The sequence below is a fragment of the Anoplopoma fimbria genome, chromosome 6 (assembly GCF_027596085.1).
Source record: "Anoplopoma fimbria isolate UVic2021 breed Golden Eagle Sablefish chromosome 6, Afim_UVic_2022, whole genome shotgun sequence".
NCBI lineage: Eukaryota > Metazoa > Chordata > Actinopteri > Perciformes > Anoplopomatidae > Anoplopoma > Anoplopoma fimbria.
Genome location: NC_072454.1, coordinates 26,175,189 through 26,194,582, shown reverse-complemented (window position 1 = coordinate 26,194,582; position 19,394 = coordinate 26,175,189). Strand labels below are relative to the sequence as shown.

At 41.2% G+C, this 19,394-nt stretch overlaps 1 protein-coding gene across 1 annotated transcript in view; it reads right to left on the bottom strand.

Moving 5' to 3' along the window:
• The window catches only part of gbf1 (golgi brefeldin A resistant guanine nucleotide exchange factor 1), an 84,944-nt gene that overhangs the window by 25,070 nt on the left and 40,480 nt on the right, over positions 1–19,394 (bottom strand). The window contains 10 exon segments of the mRNA XM_054599626.1: positions 610–804; positions 939–1,037; positions 1,572–1,783; positions 2,695–2,848; positions 3,045–3,274; positions 3,562–3,709; positions 5,873–5,927; positions 8,354–8,414; positions 9,236–9,344; positions 13,014–13,132. Coding sequence (XP_054455601.1) covers positions 610–804; positions 939–1,037; positions 1,572–1,783; positions 2,695–2,848; positions 3,045–3,274; positions 3,562–3,709; positions 5,873–5,927; positions 8,354–8,414; positions 9,236–9,344; positions 13,014–13,132 — 1,382 coding nt within the window.

The window sequence follows — 19,394 nt, the reverse complement described above, 5'->3', positions numbered from 1 at the left end:
AAGTTTGAATCAGCTCGTATAGTGATGTTCTCCTTTCATTTAATAACTACTTTAACATATTTTATTTACCTGTGACAGGGTTTGTCCCATTTTATCTAAAGAGACTTTCTACAAGATAAAAAACACCGACAAACAGAGTACTACTCTCACACATATGACTGGACACAGTCAAGCTCTGTGGCAGGAGAGTCCAAACCTTTGAATGACAGTGTATAACTAATGTTACAGTCTACAGCGGGAAAGAATATTCAAGTCCTTTGTGAATTAAAAGGTAAAGAATAAATTAAACCTGCAGATCACCTCAACATGGAATGTTTTAAATGCATCAGATCAGTGGTTAAGAACACTAACTTTAAAATGACAAGTGATAAAGTGGAGAGCAAAACTATTCGCCAACCCACACATTATTTCTTGTACAAAAAAAAATTGTGACACAAAAAATGTTATATGAATGTCAATTATTAAAGATTCATGAAAAGAAGTGTTAAAAATAGAAAGGAAGCACTTGAATTGAAGTTGGTTTATCCAAATTCTTCTGTACAACAGAGAATTCATGATGAGGAATCCTTAAATGGCAAGATGCTAAAAGTGATGCCATATGGGTGTTACCTTGGACAGCAGCTTGGTGAGGTCCTCAAATAGATTGGAGAAGTAGAAGTCACAGTCATAGTTGATGTAGAGCTCAGTGACGAAGCTGGGGATCCTCCACAGCTGGACCAGCGCCTCCAGAGCCATCTCCTTCATCTCGTAGGGCATCTTAATGTTCTCTGACGTGATGATGTCCATCAGTTTCTTTAGGTACATCTGTCATTTGAGAACATACATGATGATGATGATTATTAGCTCCTCAGGATCACTCTTACCATTTATACTGACAGAGCAAAAAGATCTTTGATGACTAAAACACAATGTAAGGAACAAGCTAGTTAGGTATTTACCTCAAGCTGAAACTTAAGATGTACTCTCATGCTTTCGAAAAGCAAGAAGCAAACCCGTATGGAGGAAGCGTACAGGTTCATACGGTCCATACTCAGCAACTGCAACACAATTATCAGAAAATATACATTTAAATATGAATATGGGAAATGTGTCCAGCTTTCTCCGAATAAAAGTAGGTTTTTTTGTCCTTGATGACAGTTTAACCATTCACTGTAACTGAATCTTTGTTCCTACTTTGACTTGGAATGAAATACTGAAGGCAAAATGATTGTCTGAATGGATTCAACAAACTTCTCTCAGCTAATAGCTTGACAAACACATAATGGATGGCACAGAGAGGTGTGGGTGTTGGTCCTCCTGGTATGAAACCAGGACCAAATCATTTAGCTTGTAAGTAGCCAACACACTCCATTATATTATGGTTAAAATAGTTCAGATAGCAGAATTCCAAGATAGACAAAAGTGAAAGCAGAAATTTGCAGAGGTGATGAATTAAAAAACTGTTAACAAAGCTTTCAGAAAAAAAAAGTATTTCTCATAGCAACTTTCACTAATGCAGAGAAACCATCTAACCATTGCCAATTTGAAAACAAAAAAACACATGGAGCATTGGTTTCTACATTGTACTTCACCTGGAAGAGATGTCTGCAGAGCTCATCTTTGACCAGTCCCATTAATGACTGGTAGTTAGTGATGTGTGCCGACTCAAGTGCTACAGTCAGCAGCTGCAGACCCATGTGCATCATTGCATCAGTGTTGTGGCGGTCATGTGGGTTGGTCAGTGAGATCAGGAAGCGAAAAAGCTCCCTTAGACATGGCAGGCCATAAGGGATGAGAGACGCTCCTACAGGAGAGACAGCAGGAGCACAGAGGTTAGGAAAGGACTTCGGCTACATCAACACTACGTCGTTTCCATTTTAAATCACATATCTTTTGCTACATTTACACCTATGGCCACACTACTCTGGAGTTTTAACCCACAAAAAACTGAGGGGTTTGGACACGCTACCGATGCTTGGTTAGTTTGAAAACTCTCGGGTTGAGTCGTGTGGACGGGGAGAAACGTAGACCTTTGAAAATGATGACATAGACACCTGCATTCGCTACTTAATTGGGTCTTAGCAGTCATGACGTTTCCTCCCCTGATTCGTCATGCTGCCGGAGAAAACAAACAACAGCCTTGATCAATCGACTATTAGTGGTTAATTTAAGATGGGTAACGGATAACATGCACTGCTGACCTTGTTGTCGATACTAGCAGCTGTTGTGACACAAAACTGAGTACTTTCCTTTTTGATCAATGGATTATTGTTTCGCACAACTATTGTGAAGTTCACAAAGAAGCTGTAAACGATCAAGAGCATAAATGCTCTCCAGTACGACAGGGACTTCAGCCACCTGGCAGAGCTACGCGTGAGAACAGACAACAAGAAAACCGAGAGGAAACGAGTGAGAGACGTGTGTGGACATAGATCAGTTTCATTTTAAAACCCCGGTTTTAAACGGAAACGTCTTTAGTGTGGGTATAGCCTTCATGTCTCAAGACAATGTTCTCAGCGTGAAAAGAAAACACCATTGCTGTACGAAGTGGAGCTGTCAAAGTCAACTTGTATGCACTTATTATTGTACACTGTGCATCAAGAGAGCCATCATTTCATGCAATGGAACAGTGGAATGCAGCAATGCAAAATAAAACAGACTTCAGGTCAAAAAGTAGAGAGAGATCAGAGTTATAAAATCCCTCAGCATCCTTACCATCTCTTTGTGTGGACTGTGTGAAACGCACTCCTCTAGGATTGACATAGTCCATATCATGGATAGAGGTGCCGTCTGAGTCTTTGTCCTCCAGAACCTCAGGGATGGACTCCACTGAGGTAGACTGAGCTGGTTCAACCTGCCTGTCCTCAGACTAGACACAAATGGAAGATCACAAATCATCAATTGTCATAAAAGCAAAAGACACATATCAGCTTCAAAGAAATGGTAGATGATCTCATTAGAGCTACTTGAATACACACAGAGTCACTAACAATTGTCACGATTCATTAGGTGAAAATGGAGATGGGAAAAAGTTGATAACATTCAAAAGAACCGTACACCCCTACCTGTGCATCGGGTGAGCTGGGCTCAGGCTCAGGAAGGATGGTGGCAGTGCAAGGGGTGGTGGCCGATGAGTTACACTGTTCCAGGTCAGAGAGGTCTTCCCTGGAGGTGGCTTTGGAACAGGTGTCCAGGCCGCTGTCTGTGGTTGTAGGACTGGAAACGGACGAAGCAGCGCTGTCTGAAGCTGGTAGGCCCGAGGTGGACAAGCCTTGCTCAATGAAGGGGACGCCACCTGACATGAAAGAGATGCAGACATTCAATGGTGTAACATGATTGTTTCAACATTCTTCACTTCATCAATCTTGCAAAAATCTGCAGCAATATGTGCAAAAAGTTCCACCACAGATTCCTTATGCACTGCTAGAAAATGGGGCCATCATTAGACAATTCACCAAGAAAAAGGGCACGTCATCCTTTGACCCCAACAGGATTTAAAAAGAAGAGAACAGGAAACTGTAGAATTTGACCAGTCCTGAAAGCTGAGGATTGGGTGTATTATCACCATAGTGCATCTCTTACCTGAGAGGTTGTTGTTGCTGAGGGTGCTGGACTGGGTTGAGTCCATCTGACCGGAGGGACTTCGGACCATGTGGCGAGGCGGCCTTGGGGAGCGTTTCTGCTTCTTCCATTTGGATGACTCACTCATCCCCCCGGCGCGCATCTTCAACTGGAGTAAACAGAGCGGATCATTGACTAGGGCTTCTCAAAACTTGCTGTACGACTGGACCTTCACTACAGATTAAGGCCATGATCAGAGAGGATGCTTTGTCTCTCTTAAAATGCTTATTTTTTTCTCAGAAAATAAAAGACGTAGCTATGAGAATTGCTAGTGACAGACCTCCAGCTTAAAGGGTGACATGTTTACGCTAGTTGTAGCTTTTTCTAAGCTTTGCCTAAACACAAAGGGGATGAGGAACTTATTCTGCAGTACTGTACTTAAAAGTGGGTTACCAGTATATATTTTCCCTCTATCTGCATTAATGAAGCTACATACTGAACTGTCCCAGGGCTGCTCCAAATGAAATCTGTATACCTCTAATTTTAAATATCTGAAGCACACATACACCTGTCATATTCATAATGTATAAAATAACTGGGACCTGAAGGGTAGATGCACATAGAAACTAAATTAAGAAAAAACCCTCTGGTTATCAGTGTAACCCTGGTTCTGTGAGAAATGAGTGTATCAGTATCTTCACGTCCTGTTGGGAAGATACCGAGTGTGGTTCAAAAGAGAACATCTTATTTGATCATGGCTGAAAACCAGCCCAGCTTCAGCTGGGGATTAAGCAGCAGGTCATTTCAGAAGAAAATATACAGGAAAAAACAGCACTGTATGTTCATGCACACAAACATTGTAAGCTAAGAAGAGCCACTGCTATCCCTCTGCTGTGGTGTAGTGTTTTTTTTAAAGGTTCTGTTTTAGTGTAGGTGTTTTCCTTAATTTATTCAAACCATAGTTTCAGACTCTTTTAAATCTGTTTTGATACCTTTTCTAAACTTGATTTAAAAACTACTGAGACATGCTCAATCCTGCAACAGCCGAGAAGGTACATGGGTAGCATGATACACAGCAGCTGTGACATGTGCATGAGGATGTCAACCAAAAAGATTCAATCAAAAACTAAATATAAAATAATACTATTAAAGTAATGTGAGCATTCACAAGCACAGACATGTCATAGTCAACTATGTTAACTTGATAAAGACTAATCTACATCAGTTGATTTGTTCTTCAATAACAGAGGAGAATCTATTAAAAACAGCACATTGCCCCTTCTAGCCAAGTTAAGAGAAGTGGGAGGTTAGTGAGGTCTATAAAAAAGGACAAGGGAAAGGTTACAGGGAGAGATTGTCCAGCCTAAATACTGAAAGTCATCTTCCTTACCTGCACTCGTTTGTTTTTCCACAAGATATTGTAAGCCTCAGAAGAGAAGGGGAGCGAGCAGGTGCCCTTGATTAGTGATGAGTAACATGTCAGCAGTGGGACCAAGACAAAACACACCGGAACATACACTGTGCATGGTGGGGGGGTGGGGGCTCCACAGACAGCCGCTACAGGGTCTAACCACTAGAGACTGTGCAGCCAGCTAACGAGCAGTGTGAGTGGACGGGCAGACAGACCATGCAAAAAAGCAAAACTGCTGGAGCAACTGCCTCCAGCTCCATATTCAGGTCTAATATAAATACTACATGTATAACAGCAACACGTCGGCCATTCAAACAACACGATCAAACGGGGAAGGTTGAGTTAGGGAGTATTTATACAGTGTGCAGCTTGTTGTTGAAATAAAATGAAAATCCACTTTCAGCCAAGCCCTGCTTGGGAATGTCCCATTGACTGCATTGGGGGCAGTCCCATAATATTTTTATTAAGCAGCTTAGGGAAGACGTTCTGTGCTACTCAAACCCAGACCTAAAAGTTCCCAAACCAAGAGTGAAGAGAATGGACAGAAAAGTGATTAGAAGGGGCTGCAATGTTATGAAGTGACAGGAGCAGGACGACCATAAATATGTGTGTGAAGTTTTATCCAGAGTCATTAAAAATCAATCGTGAACATTTTACATAAGATGTTGTAGAGTAAACAGAGTACCACAGATTACAGTATGCAGGAATAATGTGATCTTGGTATCAGGACAAGTTCACATTTTGCATTTAGTTAGGTGATGCTAAAATATATATTATCAACAACCCGATTTCACAGTAAACAGACAGAAACCTTAAAAATGGCACAATGATAATGAGAAAACCCCAGACAGAGAAAATTCGGAAAGGAGCACGAAAATAGCGAGCAGATCAAAAACACATTCAACATTTCAGTCCTTTTACCTTCTTCATGTTGGCACCCACAAAACTCTTAGCCTCCTCTTTGAACTGTGGAAGTCTGGAAGACAAAAAAAAAAAGACCCAGAGAATTGAGTAAAGACTTAGTCTTTTGGGTAAAAACCTTCTGACATAAATCTATTGTCCCAGCATCATCCTTATAGGTCCAGGAATATCGTAATAATGGATTTGTAACTCAAATATTAATCATGATGTTGCTGATAAAGACAGTAGCTGTTAATCTACGTTGTTCCTTCCTTTCATTTGCTGGTTCAGATGCTAGATTAAAAAAAGATCCCAACATCAACCTTCTAGGGAGCAATTTCCATGTCAGAGAGAAAACGGATGCAAATGTCTGAACTAGAAACAAAATCAAACTGAGCTGGTAAACTATTTCATGCTAAAAATTGTGTGGCAGCTCTGTGGTGTGGCAGCACCATAACCCAAACATAAGAAACAATACAAAAGGAATGTAGAACGTGTGCTAAGCTGAGAGGCTGCTTAAGAGCCAACATCACGGTGGGAGTCTCAACGTTATGAACCTGAGCCATAAATAAACTTTTCCAGCATTTGATGAGCAATATTGGCTGCTGTGCGCAAGAGTGTTTGTTTATGTGTGCGCGTGTGTGTGTGTGTGCGCACACCAATAGGTTGTTGTGGACACTAAAGCTTTGCTGGAAAATGAGATGTCACCACCAGTCACGCAGACACACAGACAGACACAGACACACAGACACACACACACACACACACACACACACACACACACACACACACACACACACACACACACACACACACACACACACACACACACACACACACACACACACACACACACACACAAAAAAGGATTGGGTGGCCCCCTCCTGACATTACCTCAGCGTTAATAGAGTGTTGTCTTGTGAGCACGGTTATTGGATGATCTGTGGATCCAACAGATTAACATGTCTAATACTATCAGCAGGCAATCTAAGACTGCTTCTGAGGAGCTGAAGAGAGCTGCTGTTCAATATTCTCTGATGCGGGTGTGTGTGTGTGTGGGGGGGGGGAGGGACCCTCTCACATCTCTATTATCCAGGGTCTGTGGACAAGTGAGGGGCTGGGGGTTGAACATGAGGAAAGTGATGTGTGTCTGTGTGTGTGTGTGTGTGTGTGTGTGTGTGTGTGTGTGTGTGTGTGTGTGTGTGTGTGTGTGTGTGTGTGTGTGTGTGTGTGTGTGTGTGTGTGAGAGCAGAATCAGAAGGATGTAATAAAAAGCCCAAACTAGATTTACATCTGCTGCTACGTGCAGCGTTGCCTCTGTTTACCACTGTGGATGCCAGGCTTCTTTAATCCTATGCTCGCACAGTAAATTTTTGTGATAAGAAGTGATAACAAGGTGACAGTAAATAAAATAAAAACAGCCCAAGAATGTTTGGAGGGAGCACCGGTGAATGGTGACAAGCTTGGCAAAAACCACCACTGGACTTAACTGGAGGGAAGATAACCCATCACTTTGTGACAAATCCTGCGTCAAATAGTCCTGCTGGAGAAAAACACGCCTTCACAGAGAAGGTGAATAACACCAATCGAGCTCTATTTGTTTTGCAGGTTTGCCACTTCACATTCAGAAGAGCAGAATTATTTTTATAGTCTTTTTTTTCTGATTTTCATGATGCTTGATGTCTGGAGTCACTGGCAAAGCTAGTTCTGTATGTGTGCCTGTGTGTGTGTAGATCTGCGTCTTAGTAGTTATGGGGCTGGGAGCTGTGCTGTTGAAGCAGAGACTGGCTTCATCTATATGCAGATCATGTGCTGTGCAGCTCAATTGGTTCATCCCCTCGTCTGTGACTGAATGTGACTGGCACTCTGATGCATATGGGGGGGGGGTGGGATAGAAAAGAGCTCTTATGCTAAATGGCAAAGGAGAAATCATGTTATGGCATTAGTGAATCAGTGGCCCATTGACCCTGTGCACAGTGCAAAATGAAATTCATGAGCTTCAAGGGGAATAATGAGGCCTGAGAGAGGGATGTATGCAGAAAACCAACAATCTCTAATCCAGAGGTGATGAAGGAGTGCAGCAGCAGTCCGGCCTGCTTCAACTAAGATTTGAGTTTTGAAACTGCTCTTTACTGTCCTGTTCATGATTAAAAAAAAACAACACTTTTGAAGCCGTACCCAAAATTAAATTTTAGTGATTTGTTATATTTTAACAGAGCACAAATCACAATTACCGCCTCGCAGTTGTTTGTTTCCAACCAGTCAAGTTACAGTTTACATCATGTATGTCCAAATGTCATGTCTAATTTAGCGCTGTTAGACATTTGTGATAGTGGACCGGACGGACAGGATTGACACACAGACAACTCCAAAAACATAAAGCCTCCAGACACGGCGGTCACCAGCGCGGAGGCCTGAAAAAACTTACCGTAAACATACTGAGTCTTGCACATTAAACTAACACTGCACCCATCTCACTCCACCAATGTCCCATTCATTTACCTAGAGAACAGTAGCTGCACCATGTCAACCAGTGTATGTTCAGCTGATTTCCTGAGGAGCTCTGCAAACACAGAAGAAAAACAGACATTAGAAACAAACACAATAAAGTAGAAGAGCAGGTACAGCAGAGACAAACACATTTAGACTACCTAACTAACTAACTAACTAACTAGTCCAAATAAGCTAGAGCTAGAAGAGCAGAAGCGGGAGAAGTACCAACTCTGGTAGAGAGTTTAAACTCATGCAGGCTGTTTAGATATTTGTAATTTATTTTGTCAATCATTCATTATTTGACCATTTTAATGCAAAGAACACCACATGCACCCAAACCGAAGTGAAACCAGTGTGCCAGTTAATGAAACAGAGTGAATAAGATGTTCTATAAGAGAAAAGGGTCAATTCATTTCTTATTGTCAGTACAAGACATTTTGGCTTGTGTCCACTTTAAATGAAACAAATCATCTGACCCATTGAAAATACCCTTACTACATTAGGTATTAACTAATTAAGTCATTTTCACTGTTGGATTGTTGGATTTGAGCATGTTGGACGCTGTAAGGGGTATAAGGTATTAGTATTTCAAATCTAATCATTTAATAAATAGAAATTGTGGTAGACAATTATGAAAATAATTTTGAGTCACAGCGCTTGTTTTAAATCCGATCCAATCAGTCATCTCCTTAACCTTCATATTTATCTTGTGAACCCTCAGGCTGTGAACCACTGTGTATGCACACAACCCATAGTTGTTGCTTAAATGTTTGTAGTAAGAGTTGATGTGAATGTAGCTGAAGTAAAATAATCCAACATAAGCTTGGAAGTCTTTTCCTAGAAATGACAATCATATCAGAAATAGATTGATGAGTGTTTGTTGAGACTCACCACTTAGGCGCATCTCGAAGCAGATCCTGAAGCAGGACTGCATGATCTCACAAACGGACTCGTTGGTCAGATGGGCTCCAACGGGTGTCAGCAGCAGCGTCCTCAGGACCTGAAACATATGACTGTCCTTACATCCTCTAAATCCAAGTCAATCAGCTTCGTCTAACAAGTCATTCGATGAGGAGATTAAAACTAATCATACGCTGGAATTGGTTAGTGGAATCCTACTCATACTTGCTCTGCTGCATGCATATTTTTTAAAAAAGGAGCTTAAACATGTGTGGTTCACTTCCCAAGCTCTGGGATTTATTATGAACATGAAGGGAAACTATGCACTCCTCTGCTGAATCTGTGCCCAGGGAGAGAAACATTTACAGATGCTCGTCACACTCATGGCAAAGTAGTGAACTCAGTTTCCTCTTCCCACAACTAGAGCTGTTGATATTTTATGAAAGAATGTTGGAGTTAAGCCCAGCATTACCATTAGGAATGCACTTTATGTATTATTTGGTCATTTGATTACTTTCCTGTCAAATGAGGTGATATTGTCCAGACTTAGTGCTGTCTGTGTATATGTATATCTATATATATATATATATATATATATATATATATATACATACACATATACATACAGTGGGTACAAAATTATTCAGACCCCTTTAAATTTTTCACCCTTTGTTTCATTGCAGCCATTTGCTAAAATCGAAAAGTTCATTTTTTTTTCATTAATGTACACTCAGCAACCCATCTTGACAGAAAAAAACAGAAATGTAGAACTTTTTGCAAATTTATAAAAAAAAAAAAAACCTGAAATATCACATGGTCATAAGTATTCAGACCCTTTGCTCAGTATTGAGTAGAAGCACCCTTTTGAGCTAGTACAGCCATGAGTCTTCTTGGGAATGATGCAACAAGTTTCTCACACCTGGATTTGGGGATCCTCTGCCATTCTTCCTTGCAGATCCTCTCCAGTCTGTCAGGTTGGATGGTGAACGTTGGTGGACAGCCATTTTCAGGTCTCTCCAGAGATGCTCAATTGGGTTTAGGTCAGGGCTCTGGCTGGGCCAGTCAAGAATGGTCACAGACTTGTTCCGAGAAGCTGTGTGCTTCGGGTCATTGTCTTGTTGGAAGGTGAACCTTCAGTCTGATCCTGACACTCTGGATTTTCTTCCAGGATATCTCTGTACTTGGCCGCATTCATCTTTCCTTCAATTGCAACCAGTAGCTGAAAAACACCCCCATAGCATGATGCTGCCACCACCATGTTTCACTGTTGGGATTGTATTGGGCAGGTTTGCCTGGTTTTCTCCACACATACCGCTTAGAATTAACGCCAAAAAGTTCAATCTTGGTCTCATCAGACCAGAGAATCTTATTTCTCATAGTTTGGGAGTCCTCCATGTGTTTTTTGGCATGCGGGCTTTCATATGTCTTGCACTGAGGAGAGGCTTCCGTCGGGCCACTCTGCCATAAAGCCCCGACTGGTGGAGGGCTGCAGTGATAGTTGACTTTGTGGAACTTTCTCCCATCTCCCTACTGCATCTCTGGAGCTCAGCCACAGTGATCTTTGGGTTCTTCTTTACCTCTCTCACCAAGGCTCTTCTCCCACGATTGCTCAGTTTGGCTGGACGGCCAGGTCTAGGAAGAGTTCTGGTCATCCCATACTTAAGGATTATGGATGTGCTCTTAGGAACCTTGAGTGCTGCAGAAATTCTTTTGTAACCTTGGCCATCTGTGCCTTGCCATTCTGTCTCTGAGCTCCTTGGGCAGTTCCTTCGACCTCATGATTCTCATTTGTTCTGACATGCACTGTGAGCTGTAAGGTCTTATATAGACAGGTGTGTGCCTTTCCTAATCAAGTCCAATCAGTTTAATTAAACACAGTAGAACCATCTCAAGGAGGATCAGAAGAAATGGACAGCATGTGAGTTAAATATGAGTGTCACAGCAAAGGGTCTGAATACTTATGACCATGTGATATTTCAGTTTTTCTTTTTTAATAAATTTGCAAAAATTTCTACATTTCTGTTTTTTTCTGTCAAGATGGGTTGCTGAGTGTACATTAATGCGAAAAAAAATGAACTTTTTCGATTTTAGCAAATGGCTGCAATGAAACAAAGAGTGAAAAATTTAAAGGGGTATACTTTCCGTACCCACTGTATATATATACATATCTATATATATATATCTCTATATATATATACATATCTATATATATATATATCTCTATATATACATATACATATATATATACATACATACATATATATACATATATATACATATATATATATGTGTGTGTGTGTGTGTGTGTGTGTGTGTGTGTGTGTGTGTGTGTGTGTGTGTGTGTGTTTTGTGCTTGCCTCTGCAAATTGAATGACATTTTTTTAAAGAGGACATATTGTGCTAATTGTCATGTTCATGCTTCTATTTTTGGCTTCAACAACAAAATCTTTACACTCTTTAATGTTAAAAAACACATTATTTGGAATACACATGTAGTCAACCAAGCGCCTGGCCCTTTAAGGCCCCCCGCCTGGAAAGCCCAGTCTGCTGTGGTTGGTCAGTGTTTTTGGTCTTAAGCATCTTCTCCGTCAACATATTTGCAATGATCCGTAAAACTTAAAAAGGTTTCTCCACAAAGAATCAAACAAAAGCACTTACTCTTGTGTTGACCAGAGATGTGCGCATTTGTTTCTAGGAAATCATCTAAGTATAATCATCTCAGTAATAAGAACAGCCCTGCACTTATTCTCAGTGCATGGCTGCAATCCAAAATGTTCATTTAATTAGTTTTGTACATGATGACAAGGAATAAGATTTGTTTTCTGAATAAAAAGCTGGAAAAAAAATTCGTCTTTTTATCCGATTAATGATCAATTCATCAAAGTAATAATCTTGTATTAATCAAATAATCGATTAGCAAAATAGCTGTCATTTGCAGCTCTAAAGGGAACATATTTATGTTGATTAGCCATGAAAAAGTACTTTTTGCACAATATGTCACCTTTATAGGAACAGCATGTAGGATTTAGGGAGATTTAACAGAAGAAGTGGAATATAATATTGATAACACTGTTTTCTTTGGTGTTCTAGGCTTCTGTTAGCCTAGAATGAGCCCTCCATGTCCCCATGGGGAGCGGTTCTCCACACGGAGTGCACATGTTGCACTGTCATGTTTCTACAGCAGCCCAGAACGGACAAACTAAACGCTGGCTCTATGAGCCTTTTGTGTTTTTATGTTCCAAACATGTTCAACGTAGGCCACCGTAGTTCTCTACACGCTCTGAGCCAGAGGTGGTGAGCGAAGAGGTGTTCAGTCAGATTCAATCTGCAACCTCACCACCAGATGCAGCTAAATCTGACACACTGCTCCTTTAAATCTGCTGTTCTCAAAGTGAAACATCTTTTGCAGTTATTCTGAGCAAAATATGTATAAATATCAAAATATGCATGATAGTCAGAAGGCTGAGAAATATAGAGCTAATAAGTCGTGTCAGTCTCGTCTTGCTATTGTTGAGACCTGGACCTCAGAAAAGTGTTCTTCCAACTACCTGTTCGTTTTTGAGGGTCCAGAAATACCACAAATTATCATGACCTTAAATTTACACTTCACTGTTTCAGTCTGAACAATACGTAAGCTATAAGTTTAACAAAGGTCTCACTGTGCTGGATGAACATGTATGTAACATATGGGGACAACATGAACAATATTTGTCAGGTTCATCAGGTCAGTGTAAGACCTCTGTGTTTAATACCAGTAAACGTGTTTTACCTGTAGAATTTTCATGAGGACGACTTCATCGCTGGCAGGGTCCGTTCCCACAAATCTAGCGTGTGTGACTGCGTCTGCCATGTTCTCGATGGCTTCTGCTGCTGCCTCATGGTTAGCATCTGCAAACAGACAGGAGACGGCATTCACTCAAAAGGCTGTCGCAGAAAATTCTAACTTTATAATGAGAGCTTTTATCAGCAAAGAGCACTGAAAGGACGCCATGCTACGGGTGAACCAGAAGTACAAAAAAGGCTGACTCATTTCCTGGTTTTAGGACTCTTCCTGCAGGACTCTTTTGAAGAGGACTCCATTGAAAATTTCAACAAGTCCCTAAAATAAATCCTCCATTTTTCAGGACACACCTTTCATAAAAACTGTTTTACTAAAATACAAGACTTCTTTGCTGATGTTTTAATTACTGATGGTATATAACTGTTATTTAGCTGAGAAATTATTGCTGAAATTCATCCTTTTTGGCAACTCCAAGCGATACTACCATAACAGCACAAATATACGTGCATCAAAACTTAAGCACTGGCTGTTTTAACTCAGGCACCAATTTCAGATTCTGAAGAGTGATTCCGATGCTTCATGTCTTAAAGCTGCATTCTCTCTCCTGTCCACCAGGGGGCGACTCCTCTGGTTGTATAGAAGTCTATGAGAAAATGACTCTACTTCTCTCTTGATTTATTCCCTCAGTAAACATTGTAAACATGAGTTTATGGTCTCAATCTCTAGTTTCAAGTCTTCTTCAATACAGCATGATGTTCATTTAGTAAATGATGGTCCATTTAGAGTCAAACAGACCATAAAGCAGGGGATGCTTTAGGGCGGGGCTACACACTGATTGACAGGTCGCTGCCGCTACCAGAGCTGTATACGGCAATTCTACATCAATTCAATTCAATTCAATTCAGTTTATTTTGTATAGCCCAGAATCACAAATTACAAATTTGCCTCAGAGGGCTTTACAATCTGAGCACATGCGACATCCTCTGTCCTTCCCTCACATCGGCACAGGAAAAACTCCCCTAAAAAAACCCTTTAACAGGGAGAAAAAAGGAAGAAACCTCTGGGAGAACGACAGAGGAGGGATCCTTCTCCCAGGATGGACAGAATGCAATAGATGTCAATAGACATCACTCCTACGCATTCCAAATATGGTAACTTCTGTTCCTTGGCTGCAAAAAAAACAACAACATGGCAACTGCGGTGATCCAACATGGCTATGGCAAAATCGCTGAACTCGTAACGGCACAAAACCAATAGGTAAGGTCATGATGACTACGTCCACTTCTTATACACAGTCTATGGTTTAACCATGATTCTGTAAACAACAGCTCAGCTGACCGCAGTGTGCGCGGCTCTGTCTTGTCTATCCGTGCGCTTTCCGTGTCTTCAGTTACTGTACGGTGCATGTAAAGCTCAAAGTTGAGGTGCATTTGGAGCCCCGTTAGCACTAGCTGTGGTGCATACGTTGGAAGCCTACTCTAAGTGTGTCAATTCAACTTTTAAATGAATAGGTGCACTTTTGGCAATTAAAACCATCCCTTGCCAGATATGACAAAAATCTGGATGAGTTGCCATTCCAGCAGTAATGTAAACCTAGGCCGTGATTGTTAGTAAACTCAGAAACCAAGAACACAGCTCCAAGGGCTCAACACATAAACAAAAGTAGACAAATCTGGTACGACCTGTCCACATTGTCCTTCAAACCCTGGGATCTAATGACCAGATGTGGCCTTTTGTTGGGGGCAGGCTGGGACAAATTGGCTGTCGGAGCAACAGCAGCCAGTGTTTTTGAAACCCGAGCAGCTGGCCAGCTCTCTGCCTGGAGCCGGCCTGTTTTCCTTTCCCATCGCCCTCAGGAGCAGCAATTCATTAACTAATAAGCACAGGGGGGAGAGAAAAAGGAGCGGAAGGATGAAGGGAGGGAGGGAGAAAGGGAGTAAAAGAAGAATGCAGCCAGTCAACTGAAGACTCAGATATGTGGAGAAGATGAGCAGCTCAGAGTTTCAGTGTGAGATGGGATTTCTAGTAGACATTAGATCAATGATCTTACTTCTTAGGAAACTACGTTGCAAATGTTCAGGAGATTTTGGTAATTGGCAGCTGTTGTGACAACCTGAAGTGTAGACAGTATATCAGTCAGAAGTTAATTGCTCAGAACTGGTGCATGCGTGGTTGGGGTTGTTGAGACGGAGCAATGCCAACATCCCTCCAGAGGCGAGGGCGACAACAAGCGTGGAAGCAGTGCTGAAATCAGCCAATGTCCAGACACAGAAACTGGAGCCACAGGGGGATCCGGCAGAATGTCAGAAGTGATATAAAACACTAATCCTTCTCTTGGCACACAGTCTATACAAGCGGCGTCCAAAGGACGGGTTAGGGGGGTGCATTGTTAAAATAACACTGCGGAAAGGAGAGGCCCAATATGTGTGTGTGTGTCTGTGTATGTGCTCGTGTGTGTGTGTGTGTGTGTGTGTGTGTGTGTGTGTGTGTGTGTGTGTGTGTGTGTGTGTGTGTGTGTGTGTGTGTGTGTGTGTGTGTGTGTGTGTTCGTGTGCGCCTGAGGGTATGTGGGCAAAGTCAATAGGGGTTTGAACCAGCTGCCACATAAAGCAGTTTAAGTACTATCAAACTCTGGTCACAAAAATTCAAAGACGTGGCGTGAGTGAGAGCAAGCAGAAAGAGCAGCAACACACAAAAAGCTCTCAGGCTGCACTCTGCATGAGGGCCAATGCATCTTTAGAAACCAAACAAAGGGGCTGCTGCTTTTTCCATCGCCAGAGGAGAAAATCAGTTTGTTCACCTGTTCTTTTTCTGAATCGTAAAAGATCACCTTTCAGCCAGGCTGCTCTGATCTCATCTTTAGCTACACCGTCAGGGTGCACAATAGTAAATGCATAGAATGCATATATTTAAAAGAGTTGGTTGTCTTGATGGTTAAGGGTTGGCGTTTTTGCATTTATTTTTTACAAAGATCACGCAACAAACGTGATCTCATGGATGTGTTTGGTCCCCCAGACAAATCCATGAAAAAGCAATTTTGAATATCTTAAGGGCTGACAGGGCTGACAGAACAGGGCTGACATAACTAGAACATTTAACAGAACAATCATAGACATAAAACGATACAGCTCAACTGTGACCGCCTACTTTTTCAACAGTTCCGGCTCCAGAAGTCACTCAATTGAGTTTCCTTATGTAAAGAATCCTTAAAAACAGATTTAAAGCATGGAACTAAGATAACTACAGAAATATTTTAAGAGTGAAGGAACTACTCATCCCATGAACATTTGCTAATGGCGATTTGCCACCTCATAGAAACTCTTGAAAAACTTTTAAGCTAACTGCAGTAAACATTTCCATGGTAACAGCAAGGTCCGCCAATCAGAGATGTCGCAGTGACACTTTAGAATTGTGGGTAGTGTAGTACTTCTCCACAACAACACAAATACAACATGTTTCTTAAAGGAGCTGTAGTTAACATTCTGAACATTAATATAGCTAAACGAGTTGCTATGTAAATATATAATATTTAAATCTTAAGCAATGATTCCTTCCATCTCTAATAGTTTAGCCTTCTGAGTGAGCGCTGAGCTCAGCTCACAGCTGTGGTGTAGTAGCCATGACATTATCGGCACAATGTACTTAGAGCTTTCAATTCTAAAACACTCCTGAATAGTTTAATGAATAATAATCCATCATATTTTAATTGAATTGTCTAATTGTCATCTTTGAATCTTAATCTGCAACTTAACCAGTAACATTTCTCTGTCAGGTAAATGTAGGACTACAATGTTTTCCTCTGAAGTAGAAGTACACAGTAGTATTCAGTTGAGTTGTATATTTTGAACGTGCTTTGGGGGCCCTTTGTAAGTTATTTCAAGGGAAAAAGAGTTTCAGTATTTTTCATATATAAACATCCCAATAAATCTCGAACAGGTTCAGGTAAACTAGCAGTAAAGTCTGCCCCCGGTGTGTTTTCCTGAACCGGAGTGTATTTCAATGGTGTTCCTGACCGTGAGGAGCCTTTATATATATATGTGTGTGTGTGTGTGTGTGTGTGTGTGTGTGTGTGTGTGTGTGTGTGTGTGTGTGTGTGTGTGTGTGTGTGTGTGTGTGTGTGTGTGTGTCTCATCTATGTCATGTCAGGTGTGTTGCTGAGGACCAGAAGAAGAGCAGGGATGAGTGTGAAGTTGTTTGTATGAGCAGCAACACCACAGACCAAACGTTCAGCCCGTTCTGAACAGACGAGCTTTCAACAACACTGCACGTGTGAATACAAAGTATTATAAACAAACAAAAAGAAAACTTAAGCTCAAATCTCTTCATGCAAATCCACAATCAGAACTAAGAATACAGGAAAAGCTATGATGAGACATTTTTATTGAAGTGTGCAGGTTTTGAGCAGATTATTACTCATTTCCCAAACCTTGAACTCTTAAAAACAGATTGCTCTGAATAGACAGACTAAATGTAATGACCCTGCATTGTCTGCATTCACTCATATTAAAACCTTTTCTGTAATGTCATGTCTATTCTGGACATCTCACCGTCTCTGGAGGTCCTTAATGTAGAGCCTGTAGATTATGATCCATTTCTCCTTCTTCATTGTGTTATTTTACATGAAAGAGGTACTTAGTACTGTTTTGTATTAGTTTAGGTTAAGGGACCTGCAAAGAGGGGAATTCAAAAAAGGCCAAGCTAGCACTGATCACACTATCAAAGTACTTTCTCAGACTCAGACGTTTTCTCTACTTTAGTCAGTAGTATTTCGACTTTATTTTAAAACGTTTATTACTATTATTTTTCTCTCACTTTGACTGTGATGTCGTCTTCTTAGATTTTTCATTCATGGAGTTTGAGTAGGAGGTGTTTCTTCTCATGCTTATTATGTCCTTTTTTCTTCTATTAAAACAGCCATTTTATTTAAGAATTACAATCTATTCAGTCCTAAAATCAGAGGCAGGCTACAGCTGTACTCTAAGCTCATCTCTTCTGGCAGTGGCTGCAGCTTAAGCCTCAGCTGAGCCTCGCTCTGAGCCCTGTGTGGGCTAGTGAGCATGCGGCTGTGAGCAGCACAGTGAGGGGCTTTGCTGACTCTGCTGGGCAGGAGAAAAAGAGGGAGAACCAAGGAGGAACAGGGGAGGAGAGAGGAGCAGAGGGAAAAGAGGATGGAGCAGAGATCTGGATATCTGTCAGCAATGAGGCTTAGTTCACTGCTCCCTCCATGCCAGTAGACCTCAGGCCACAGATTGAGAGGAATACCAAAAAATAAATGAAATGGTGCGATGAGTGAACGTGTGTGTGAGAGACCATTTATTTTCTCTCTCTGTTGGGCCCTGGATAGGCAAAACATTTAAAAAGAGGATGGTGCAGGGCACATGCTGGAGGTACACAGGGGACATGTTCGAGGTGACACGCTGAAGGGGAGGATCATATTCAGCACAACACTCGAGTGTTGTGCTGGAGGCGGTTCTCTCACTGCAGGCTTAGAGAGGCGTGATGGTGTGATGTGTGCAAACCTAAACGGACTGAGAGCGTCAACACGCACTCCATCCTTCGCTTAGAGCTTACAAGACATCGAATGGTGACATAAATCATTCAGCAAGTATGAAGGAGCGACATCAGGTCTGCTTACAGGAGGACTCCAAACAGCTTCTGCCGTACTGCAGGTACATACCACACACACGCATTGGAGAAGGAGGCATCGCATGAAAACCCAATGCTAGGTGACATTGTTTAAGAAAATCTAGATCCAGAAGAGATAGTCATGAGAAGAGTTCATAGAACACTTGGTTTATGATTTGTTCCTGGCCAGGAGATGGCAGTACTTGACAAGACCAGTGTTGTTGTACTCTCATATGTACTCTGCTATTCTGAAGACAATTACATATATCCTAACTGGTACTTGTACTAACAATGTGCTGATAATTAAAGTTAGTACTGTCTTCAGACACATACGTTTGTTATCTATGTTCTCATAAATAGAATATTATGTAATAGTTTGCATAATTTGCTTTGAACTAGAACTATGGGAACATAAGGAAATAAAAAAATAACAACCTAACTTTTTAGTGTTTTAATGGTACCGTTTCCTTGTGTGTGGATTATGGTTGTTGAGGTGGCCTGAATGGATGTTACATTATTAGTGGTCTTGCAGGACTAAAGTACAGTATATTATAGGGTACTATCATTGTACAATGTAAAGTTTAACCAAAAGTTAGTTAAGGTTTAAGTTGGAGGATATGGTCCTAGTTTTAGCCTTTAGTCTGTCTGTCCATCCCCCCGCAATCTCTCTGTCCATCCATCCATCCTATCTACCTTACTTAATTTAGGAAATGAAACCGTAATTTAGGAAATTAAATATATTTTC